The sequence below is a fragment of the Sinocyclocheilus anshuiensis genome, unplaced genomic scaffold (genome assembly GCF_001515605.1).
Source record: "Sinocyclocheilus anshuiensis isolate Anshui unplaced genomic scaffold, SAMN03320099.WGS_v1.1 scaffold385, whole genome shotgun sequence".
In the NCBI taxonomy this organism is placed as follows: Eukaryota; Metazoa; Chordata; class Actinopteri; order Cypriniformes; family Cyprinidae; genus Sinocyclocheilus; species Sinocyclocheilus anshuiensis.
The window spans coordinates 1,102,919-1,115,530 of NW_015539876.1; the positions used below are offsets into that span (position 1 = coordinate 1,102,919).

The window sequence follows — 12,612 nt, forward strand, 5'->3', positions numbered from 1 at the left end:
TTTCCACGTGTGCATTTTTTTTCTCTCTCCGAAAGAATCAGTGGAAGATTGTCCGCTACAGTCAAAATAAATTTCAGTCCAGTGGAATAAACTTATAAAATATATTTTGAAAACGTACTTCTATTTTAAAACCTTGGTAAATCAATACATATGTAACGGGTATATTATTTTGAAAAGAGATTATCTTTGGGATACTTTTATTTTGGCGAGTGGTCCGCTTTTTGCGCGTGCTGCAAGTGCAGCAGGGAGAGACGAAAAAGAGCGCGGTGTATGAGTGTGTCACACACACAAGTGAGTGCAGTGTTGTGATCGAGAAGGTCGTTCGATAAAGTTGCTTCAACGGAAGATTATCGAGGCTTAAGTCGAATAAAGGACGACAGCACTAAGTGAAAGTGTGGACAGTGAACCGCAGTTGATAGCAGAAAGGAGGTTTTTTTTTTCAGTTTGGTTCTAGTGGTATGTGTTGGCTGTTAAAATGACGCAGTAACATATCGAAGGCCACGGAAGCTGTGAGTACGCTTAAAGTGAAAACCCTGCTTGATTTTTGTCATCAAGTGACTTGTTGCATGTACTTTTGCTGCATTTTGCACCTCTGGTGTTTTGATTGATAAGTGCTGGGTGACTTGGCCTTCGACATTCTTTTGGTCTATCTGGATGATGTCATTATCTTCTCCAGAGGTTTTGAAGGCCACTGTGAGAGGTTAGAACTTGTCTTTAACCGGCTAAGACAACATGGTCTGAAGTTAAAGCCAAGCAAGTGCTTCCTTCTAAGGCCAGAAGTAAAGTTCTTAGGGCACCAGATCTCCGCAGAAGGCATAAAACTGGATGACGAGAAAGTTAAAGCTTTGGACACATGGCCAGTTCCCAGAAATGTGAGAGAAGTCAGGCAAGTGCTTGGTTTTACATTTCCCCTACACAACGGGCTAAATACCCCCGTTACACATAGATAGATAGATCACAATTAATTTACATGTTCTCTTTAAAGTTTTAGGTACTTTGCAAGAGAAGATAATACGCTTGCCAAAGCGTTTTTCTAATGCTTTGGTCCAGTTGTTGTAGAATATTTTGATGACATACTGTTCTATTATAACAGTTTTTACAGAGTTTTGTTAGGTTTTTACAGTTATTGAATGTTTTATAAATGTAGGGCGTGACATGAGGGCAGGGTTTGGGTATACGTGCTCAAAGGCACGGCCACGAGAGGACCTGGCAACGGAGAGAAGAATGTCATCTCAAATATTATTTATTTTACACTTTATAACGTGGCACTCATATTACGTAGTTACATAGAAACTGAATTCATTTAAACTAAACAACATACTGGCACCAAATCTATGAACTCAATGAATTCTGTAAAAACAAAGTAGGGAACAACAGCCTACTTTAAAAATAACAGGACTATATAAAAACTTTACAACAACATAGGCTAGGTATTTCTTAATCTGTTAATATTTAATTAAAAGTATGACTTTAGTACAAACAACATACATCTTTGAAACTTACATTTCTGATCATTAGAAAATCACAATATGTTGGACAGAGTCTAAAAATTCTCTGCCTTTGAATTTGGCATGTGTATGTTAATGGGTAATTCAGATGTGCATTGTGCAATACATGAGATATGGACAAAGAGAAAACAAAAAGGCTCTGTGGTCAGACACTGTTTTCAGCCTATCCAAACTTCCTGTCCTCATCACACCACAGAGGAAAATAAGCAAGAAAGATGGAAAAGGAGGGTCACGAACAAATAAAGACAAAGCTCTTGAGATTCATATAAAGGATGCACATTCAAAACGGTCTTTTCCTAGGCAGCGTGTGCAAGCAAAAGACCATATAATCATGCAGGACTGCTACACACATAATCGCCTCCATCTCGAGATGATGGTCTTTTTTTTTTTCTTTTTTTTTTTTTCCCCACATATAAACACACTGAATCAGTGTCCAGGGTCACAGGCTACAAGCAGACATGGAAATATCGTGCAGTGATGAAAAATGGACATTGTCAGGGAAACTGGACATGAGCAGAAGACCAGAGGGGCTCAGGCATGGTCACATGAACTCGACAGGAGGGACAGGACTGTTTCTGCCAAAGCCATTTCTCAATGCACTGAAAGAAAGGAAAGCCAAATTATGGAGGGTCATTCAAAGCCAGAATGTGGCTGTATATAAAAACTGAAAACTACTGAAACATACATCTGCTCAAGCTAAACATATTGCAACATTTATTGCTTTTAAAGAACTGCAAGCTTAGTAAAACACACTATCAGTCTAAATTTAAGTTTACATGATGTTAAAAACCTTTTGATTTGCATATTTATGCTTAAATTCTTGAAAAAAAAATTGATTTGTCCACAAATATATTTATGAATATATTTACAAATAGATGACTTGCAGTGCAGCCTATGTGAGATAAATGCTAAAGAAAATAATGTTCAACTAAACTAAATGTTTCCATTCCACCCTAGAAGAAAAGTTATATATACATTTATATCACTAAGACCCATAGCAGAGGCATGATTGCACTTGCATGACAACTGCAGATCTGTTGACCTTGAGGGGCAGAACTGTGACCCATTATTGATTTCCATTACAGTGGCATGATTAGCCACCAGCTAATTTCCAGCATATGCATTTAACAAGCTACTGTAGCTTTATAAACGCAACTCATGATGTATGACCTGCAAATTCAGGATTTTACCATATTCATACAGCATCCATAATTCCAAATCAAAAACCAACCAAAACATCTTATATTCACAGTTTAAAATGAACAACAGGATCATGAATAATAGCAACAATCAATGCACATCAACTCTGAAAAACAAAATTTGATCGACAGTTTAGTAATACACAGACTATAAAAAAACATATTATGGTCTATATAATTCTCACCATATAGGTAAAGGACAAAAAGTACAAAATCATGACATTTCAAACAGCAATATTTATAAAATATAAATGACTTGGAATGGGAAAATAAATAAAAATGCTGGTTTCTACTGTTGTTCTTTGCTTTTCTGATTTCAAAAGAAATCAAAATTTTCCATTTTTAAGCAATAGTAGTGAAGCTAAACACAAACTAAAACTGACAATTAACACGTTTTTTGATAATATACTGAGTGATTACTGTTTAGTTTAACTACTTTTCATACAAACAGTACACTCTTTAAAAAATAAATGTAACTTTTTTTTTTTTTTGAATATTTTTTTAATCTGAAGAACCCTTTTCCACTATAAAGAACCTTTTGTGCAATGGAAAGGTTCCATAGATGGTAAAGGTTCTTTATATCTAAATAATAAATATAAAGAACCTTTATTTTTTAGAGTGTATTTTAAACAAAAAACAATCAACGTTGTCTACGCAAAGAGAGTTGGCGACGGGGTAAACGATATTCCTCCTGTCCAGGGCAGAACGGTATCTCCTTTCCTCGCTCACAAGCAGGTGCAGAACTCCCACTACGTGGACGTGCGCTGTGCTCTGGCCATTTTGCCTTCCCAATCCATAATCAGAAACAGCAGATTCAGTGTATAGCTGGCGCAAAAGCAGCAAGTAACCAGACAAACATGCATGCCAGTTGGGGAAAAGCACCGATTTTGAAAATACCCTTGTTCACTTGGTGTCATGTCTAAACTTCTATTTCCATTCACCCACTGCTTCAATTAACAATCTGATACTGTTAGAAGACAACAAGAGGAGAGAAATGATGCAGGAAGTGTTTACCTCTTTATGAAAATGATGGCCACAGTGAAGTTCTTGGATGCCACCTCTTCCATTCCATAGTTCTTCATGGCAAATGAGACATATGCTATCTGCATCACCCTACAAACAAACCAGACAAAATCATCCAAAAGTGTTATATTAGGGCATTGATGCACTTTATGCATCACTTTTTATCAGTTAAATGCAATTAAAAAAGTCTATTTCAAAACTAAATTGATTGATTGATTGATTGAACAGTAGAGTATACAGTACTTAGTACAATAAAGTAGGCCTACTAATTAATTTGGCCCATGTATCGCCACCTGTAGTTAAAACATGCAATTGCATGTCACTTGCAAATGCAAAAGCGTTAACCTCAATGCTTCGACACTGCTCTACTGCACGGTTTGAGGAATTCCAATGGTTACAAACGATCACCTTCAGAGGATTTGTCATGTTGCATCAAGACCCACTGACGGTAAGGAGTACCAACAAAACTTATAGCCTATATCAGAAAAAAAGCCATCTGAGCATTTAAGTGTGATATCTGCCATTATGGTTCGGATCTTGTTTTGACGCATGCTCAGTCCCCTTCCCTTTTTGATTGCAGACTCTCAGTTCCAGATTTATTTGTTTTGAAAAGCTGATTTCTTAAGAGGTCCCACGAGGATTGCCGTTTCATTGCTGTTCATGTTAAATAGCCTACTGTAAATAGCCAGACCTTTTTTGTTTATGGACATTAAGTAAACACTAAAGCAAAATATAGCTCATAATAACTGAAAATGAAAATGTTGTAGACATACAGCAGTGCATTGGGATGTGTTGAATGAATAAATAAATAAATGCTTTTCCATTTAAGGGGATATTAATGAGATGAACTAAGGGGGTATTTACACAACACTGTTTTCAACAAAAAAACAGAAACATTTAATGCATTTTAACCATTCATTTGCATGGCACTGGCGTTTTGGGGGCCTGAAAATGCTAATTTTGAAAACAAGTTTTTGAAAACAATAACGTTATCATCTCCGTGTAAATTAGCCACAAAATCACACATTTGTGAAAATGGTGTGAGCATGCACATTACATGTTCAGTTTGTGCACTGGTGCATAGTGTGTGGCCTGGTGTAATGGAGGCCAGCTAGTAAGAGCTGTTCAGGTAAACCTCACTCCCCTGATCTCAAAAGGCACCTACTGACACTAGGGGCCCTGGTCTTTAGCGTCCTTGTCAGCGTGCCTGCCTCCCATGTCGGAAACGCCTATTTGAATCCTGCTCAATCCGGGTTAAGTAGAACCAGAGGGGTTACATTGGTGCCGTGACCCGGATGGGAGTGAGGTTAAAGGGGGTGAATGTAATGGAGGCCAGCTAGTAACAGCTGTGGAGGTAAACTTAACTCCCCTGATCTCAAAAAGCTTACTAGCGACTTATGCTGGTTTGATATTTGAATTGAATGCAATGATATTGAGACATTTTTAAGTATTTTTTAAGACTTTTTTGGTCTGCTGTATGTGACATGACATCATCTGGTCCCTCACCTTCTGGTTATTGAAACGCAGCCTCTTCTCTAAGCACTCAGTGAGCTCTGGAATGGTGCTGATGTGACATTCAGGTCCCACCACTTTGGTTCGGCTGTTTTCGTCTGAAGACATACGGCGGGCACGAGGATGAGAGTGCACCTCCTTCTCCTCACGGCCCTTTAGGTGGACAGGGCCAGGGGCCATGGTGTTAGCATGGAAATGATTCGCCTGCATGGCTTCTAGCTGAGACTTTTCAATACAGAACCCAAGACAGAAAGAGAGGGAGAAAGACCATGACATAGAAAGAAGTAATAAGCTACATATAAGCTATATTCATTTACATTTACATTTAGACATTTAGCAGACACTTTTATCCAAAGCGACTTACAAATGAGGACAATGGAAGCAATCAAAATCAACAAAAGAGCAATGATATGCAAGTGTTATAACAAGTCTCAGTTAGCTTAATGCAGTACATGTAGGAAGGTTTTTTTTTTTAAATCATATAATAAATAAAATGAAAACAGATAGAATAGAAAAAGAATAGAGCAAGCTAGTGTTAGAGGCCTGTTTTGCTTTTGTTAATCAGAAGTCAAAAGTCAGAAAGTCTGTAGTAAATGTAGTAAATAAATAGAGTAAATAAATAAAAAGTCTAAAAGGGGCAAGTTTTTTTTTAAAATAAATAATAGAATTAGAATAGAGAGTGCTAGAGTTATAGGGTCAAATAAAGATGGAAGAGATGTGTTTTTAGCCAATTCTTGAAGATGATTCTTGATTCTTGAAGGATTGAGTTGGGCAGGTCATTCCACCAGGAGGGAACATTTAATTTAAAAGTCAGAGAAAGTGATTTTGTGCCTCTTTGGGATAGCACAATAAAGCGCCGTTCACTTGCTGAACGCAAGCTTCTAGAGGGCACATAAGTCTGAAGTAATGAATTTAGGTAAAGGGGTGCAGAGCCAGTGGTGGTTTTAGGCAAACATTAATGCCTTGAATTTTATGCGAGCAGCTATTGGTAGCCATTGCAAACTGATAAACAGAGGTGTGACGTAGATTCTTTTCGGCTTGTTAAAAATTAATCTTGCTGCCACGTTCTGGATTAATTGTAAAGGTTTGATAGAACTGGCTGGAAGACCTGCCAAGAGAGCATTGCAATAGTACTTGTATAACTTGTATAATCATTTTGCACTTAATTGCAGTAAATATTCATAATAGTCTGTAGGCTCTGCCATGGAAAGGGTCAAAATAGGTTAATTATACTTGAGCAGCCCATAATGACTTGTGTAAGCGTTTCACTTGAAGTCAAGCTAATCATAGGAGCGTCACCTATTAACCTTGAGCTATTTACTGTCATTCACTATTGCCTCTTGGGCTGGATTACGCTGTTTCCAAATAACTACATTACTTTCCCCAAGACATACTGAGCATGTATGCATTGCCAAAACTAGTTTCCTGACCTAATGCAACATAGTTCAAATATGCACTTATCTGCTGCTTGCAGAAAAATACACATTTGAAAAAAAAGGAAAAAGAAAAAAATCAAATGCATGTAAAATCATGCAAAGCCACCTTAGCTTGTAACTTTTGGAATAGCACTTTTTACACTGACTGCATTACAATCAGATCTTAGCATAATGAATAATTCGATTTAAGCAACAAAACAAATAGATACATATAAAGCAAGTGGTAAACTTATGCATAAGAATTTTGATTTTAATTTTCATCTTATTTTCAAGAGAGAGCTGCTTTCTAGTCAATATATAATCACTATAATTAATTTAATCTACTTTGCATACCAACTATGCAAAGAAGTCGATATATGCATAGTATATTAATTATATTTACTAAATACTGTTTTTTAACACACACACACACACACACACACACACACACACGTTGGGTTTACATGTTTTATGGGGACATTCCATAGAGGTTCCATAGAGGTTTAACCCCTAAACCTTACCCTCACACAAAACTTTCTGCTATTTTAGATTTTCAAAAAACTTCATTCTGAATGATTTATAAGTTTGTTTGTTGTCCCCATAAGGTAAAACATTACTGGTATTACTATCTTTGTGTGGGGATGTAGGCAGGGCCGCATTAAGACCTTACTGGGCCCCGGTGTCAGGGAAAGTCCAGCCTCGTCAGGCCCAATCATCTCACACACCCGTTAACAATCACCGGAGTACTAATCAGCCGCACCTGTCACCAGCTCATCAGCACCAGCTTAAATGCACAGTCACTGCAGTCACACTTCGTCTGGTCTTGAGTTCACTACGCTACTCCTTACCTGACTCACCGTACCCGGACTCCATCCTGTTACCTTCCTGTCTCTGTGCCATCCCCTTCAGCCCGATCCGCAAAGGAACCCGTCATCACGTGAGCCCGATCCCTTCCATTCCATAGACTGTTGCTCTAACCCGTTTGCTCTCCCTCTCTCTCTCTCTCTCTCCCAGCACCTGTTCAATAAAGCTCTCTGTTTACTTTACCTCTCCATCCCTGGTCTCCTTCTGTACTGTGACAGAAGACCAGACCTCAACTTACCCACGTTATGGAGCCACAACCACCGAACCCCCCATCACTGGAGGATTTGATCCACGCCATCCGTATGCCCGTTGTATCTGCCGCCCACAGTCCCATGGCACGGCCTGCTATCTTCTCCGGTGAGGCGGCGGATTGTGGTGGCTTCTTATTACAATGTTCCTTATACTTCTAGATGCAGTCACAAGCCTTTCCCAATGACCTTGGCTGCGCCAAGGTGGCCTTCATGATCTCTCATCTCGCTGGCCGCGCTCTTCACTGGGCCCAGTCCATGTGGGAAAGTAACAGTCAGGCCCTTCGCACTCTATCTACGTTCACCGCCCACTTCAAGGAGGTGTTTAGTCACACCGCGGCTGAGATATCCGTGCATGACCAGCTCTTCCGTATCCGTCAAGGCAAGGCCTCCGTGAGCGAGTATGCCATTAAATTCCGCACTCTGGCGGTGGCGAGTGGATGGAACGAAGTGGCCTTACTGACTGCGTTCCGGCAAGGGCTAAACGCAGACATTCGCCTTCAAATGGTGATATTTGACGACACCGTGGGATTAGAGAGTTTCATTCAAAAGGCTATCAAGATCTCCCAACATCTCCTGGCCTGTACCCCGATCCAGCCACCCGCCTCACCGAGCACATCCGCCTCACCGGCTCCAGCACCAGAACCCATGCAAGTGGATTCGTACCATCTCACCCATGCGGAGCGTTCGCGGAGGATAACCACCGGACTGTGTCTGTATTGTGGGGAGCAGGGACACTTGATTCGCTCGTGTCCTATCCGTCCCTCACGACCCTCGGTGAGTACTATCCAGCTCAGCCCTCAAATTGCTACCTTGACTAGAATGAATCAGAATCAGAATCAGAAAGAGCTTTATTGCCAGGTATGTTTGCACATACAAGGAATTTGTTATAGTGTCACAAGCTTCCAGTACACGGAGACAACAACAACACACAGATGGAGGGAACATTTAATTTAAAAGTCAGAGAAAGTGATTTTGTGCCTCTTTGGGATAGCACAATAAAGCGCCGTTCACTTGCTGAACGCAAGCTTCTAGAGGGCACATAAGTCTGAAGTAATGAATTTAGGTAAAGGGGTGCAGAGCCAGTGGTGGTTTTAGGCAAACATTAATGCCTTGAATTTTATGCGAGCAGCTATTGGTAGCCATTGCAAACTGATAAACAGAGGTGTGACGTAGATTCTTTTCGGCTTGTTAAAAATTAATCTTGCTGCCACGTTCTGGATTAATTGTAAAGGTTTGATAGAACTGGCTGGAAGACCTGCCAAGAGAGCATTGCAATAGTACTTGTATAACTTGTATAATCATTTTGCACTTAATTGCAGTAAATATTCATAATAGTCTGTAGGCTCTGCCATGGAAAGGGTCAAAATAGGTTAATTATACTTGAGCAGCCCATAATGACTTGTGTAAGCGTTTCACTTGAAGTCAAGCTAATCATAGGAGCGTCACCTATTAACCTTGAGCTATTTACTGTCATTCACTATTGCCTCTTGGGCTGGATTACGCTGTTTCCAAATAACTACATTACTTTCCCCAAGACATACTGAGCATGTATGCATTGCCAAAACTAGTTTCCTGACCTAATGCAACATAGTTCAAATATGCACTTATCTGCTGCTTGCAGAAAAATACACATTTGAAAAAAAAGGAAAAAGAAAAAAATCAAATGCATGTAAAATCATGCAAAGCCACCTTAGCTTGTAACTTTTGGAATAGCACTTTTTACACTGACTGCATTACAATCAGATCTTAGCATAATGAATAATTCGATTTAAGCAACAAAACAAATAGATACATATAAAGCAAGTGGTAAACTTATGCATAAGAATTTTGATTTTAATTTTCATCTTATTTTCAAGAGAGAGCTGCTTTCTAGTCAATATATAATCACTATAATTAATTTAATCTACTTTGCATACCAACTATGCAAAGAAGTCGATATATGCATAGTATATTAATTATATTTACTAAATACTGTTTTTTAACACACACACACACACACACACACACACACACACGTTGGGTTTACATGTTTTATGGGGACATTCCATAGAGGTTCCATAGAGGTTTAACCCCTAAACCTTACCCTCACACAAAACTTTCTGCTATTTTAGATTTTCAAAAAACTTCATTCTGAATGATTTATAAGTTTGTTTGTTGTCCCCATAAGGTAAAACATTACTGGTATTACTATCTTTGTGTGGGGATGTAGGCAGGGCCGCATTAAGACCTTACTGGGCCCCGGTGTCAGGGAAAGTCCAGCCTCGTCAGGCCCAATCATCTCACACACCCGTTAACAATCACCGGAGTACTAATCAGCCGCACCTGTCACCAGCTCATCAGCACCAGCTTAAATGCACAGTCACTGCAGTCACACTTCGTCTGGTCTTGAGTTCACTACGCTACTCCTTACCTGACTCACCGTACCCGGACTCCATCCTGTTACCTTCCTGTCTCTGTGCCATCCCCTTCAGCCCGATCCGCAAAGGAACCCGTCATCACGTGAGCCCGATCCCTTCCATTCCATAGACTGTTGCTCTAACCCGTTTGCTCTCCCTCTCTCTCTCTCTCTCTCCCAGCACCTGTTCAATAAAGCTCTCTGTTTACTTTACCTCTCCATCCCTGGTCTCCTTCTGTACTGTGACAGAAGACCAGACCTCAACTTACCCACGTTATGGAGCCACAACCACCGAACCCCCCATCACTGGAGGATTTGATCCACGCCATCCGTATGCCCGTTGTATCTGCCGCCCACAGTCCCATGGCACGGCCTGCTATCTTCTCCGGTGAGGCGGCGGATTGTGGTGGCTTCTTATTACAATGTTCCTTATACTTCTAGATGCAGTCACAAGCCTTTCCCAATGACCTTGGCTGCGCCAAGGTGGCCTTCATGATCTCTCATCTCGCTGGCCGCGCTCTTCACTGGGCCCAGTCCATGTGGGAAAGTAACAGTCAGGCCCTTCGCACTCTATCTACGTTCACCGCCCACTTCAAGGAGGTGTTTAGTCACACCGCGGCTGAGATATCCGTGCATGACCAGCTCTTCCGTATCCGTCAAGGCAAGGCCTCCGTGAGCGAGTATGCCATTAAATTCCGCACTCTGGCGGTGGCGAGTGGATGGAACGAAGTGGCCTTACTGACTGCGTTCCGGCAAGGGCTAAACGCAGACATTCGCCTTCAAATGGTGATATTTGACGACACCGTGGGATTCTGGCCACAACCCAAGACCGTTAAGGAACTCCAACACTTTCTAGGATTCTCAAATTTCTACTGCCGTTTCATCCACCATTTCAGTCAGCACACAGTCGCCCTCACGTCTGTGCTCCGTAATAAGCCCAAGTCTCTGTCCTGGACGCCCACCTCCCTCCAGAGCTTTGAAGAATTGAAGGAAGCCTTCTGCACCGCTCCTACCCTCACGCTGCCCGATCCTCAGAAACCATTTGTCGTGGAAGTAGACGCGTCCACCGTAGGAGTAGGAGCGGTGCTCTCCCAGCAGTCTGGAGAGCCTCCCAGCCTCCATCCCTGTGCATACTTCTCCCGCAAGCTTTCCCCAGCGGAGCAGAATTATGACATCGGAAACCGCGAGCTTCTCGCCATCAAGCTCGCGCTGGAGGAGTGGAGACATTGGCTGGAGGGAGCTCTTCATCCCTTCCAGGTCATCACTGACCACTGGAACCTGGAATATCTTCGGGAGGCCCAACGCCTCAACCCCCGTCAGGCACGGTGGGCGCTGTTCTTCACCCGTTTCCAGTTCACTGTTACCTACCGTCCCGGACCCAAAAACACCTGAGCAGATGCTCTGTCACGCCTTCCTCAGGCCACCGAACGGGTAATACCCCCGGAGACCATTCTCCCTCCAGCCCTAATTGTGGGTCCCATACAATGGACGCTCGACGAAGAGATACGCCAGGCCACCCACTCCGAACCAGCTCCGCCGGGAGGTCCAGAAGGGAAGGTCTATGTCCCATCCACTCTCCGCAATACCCTTCTGGACTCGCTGCATTCCTCTCCGGGCTCTGGACATCCAGGCAGCCAGCAAACCCTCTCGCTCCTCGAATCCCGCTATTGGTGGCCCGCTATGGCGCGAGAAGTCCGGCGCTTTGTCCAAGGATGCTCAGTCTGTGCCATCACCAAATCTCCCCGTCACCTACCTCAAGGCAAACTGGTACCCCTTCCCATACCTCACCGATCTCTCCCAGCACCTGTTCAGTAAAGCTCTCTGTTTACTTTACCTCTCCATCCCTGGTCTCCTTCTGTACTGTGACACCCGGGGCTATGACTTACTGCAGGGCCCCCTATTAAAAATATAATATAAAATTTTTTATGAATACATTTATTCATAAAAAAAAATGTTTGCATTGAAATTTTATAATTCTTGTTACCAATTTCAATATTTAAAAAAAATGCCAGGGGTGTGGACTCGAGTCACTTGACTCGAGACTTGACTCGGCCTCGATTCCCAAATTTGAGCAGACACACGGAGCGGGCATGAGAAACGAGAGGCGCGGCCATGATCACTTCACTGGTGCTCGCCTCATTATCACTGTGACCGCTGCTGTTAAATATTCCTCACTTCTTTTGTTTGTCCGACACAGAGGTGCACCATGAGTGACGGATTCGCATCCCGCCACGACTCTCGCACTCTGCCAACTCGATGTGCTTTCATTTTCATTTTTATTTGTAATAAACACCTCTCTGAGACCTGTTTTTGTCAGATCTCCACTGTTTTTGTTCGATCAGTTATATTTTAATTGCATGTGCATTTTTTTATTTATTTAAACCTCCATTAACCCTTAAATGCATGAATGTTTCGCCAATCATTATATTCGGGTCAAAAGGGTTA

General features: G+C 41.8%; 1 protein-coding gene across 3 annotated transcripts in view; it reads right to left on the reverse strand.

Annotated features, from left to right (window-relative positions):
* Positions 1-1,917: 1,917 nt before the first annotated feature.
* The window catches only part of LOC107685315 (leukemia NUP98 fusion partner 1-like), a 15,444-nt gene continuing 4,749 nt past the window's right edge, over positions 1,918-12,612 (reverse strand). Inside the window, exons 2-4 of one of the 3 annotated variants that reach the window (XM_016481868.1) lie at positions 5,237-5,467; positions 3,722-3,820; positions 1,918-2,107 (exon numbers count right to left, since the gene is read on the reverse strand). In XM_016481868.1, coding sequence (XP_016337354.1) covers positions 2,003-2,107; positions 3,722-3,820; positions 5,237-5,467 — 435 coding nt within the window. In that variant the 3' untranslated portion in view covers positions 1,918-2,002. Of the gene's footprint in view, positions 2,108-3,288; positions 3,492-3,721; positions 3,821-5,236; positions 5,468-12,612 lie in introns of those variants that run through there. The other 2 variants (XM_016481869.1, XM_016481867.1) reach the window with 2 other exon arrangements.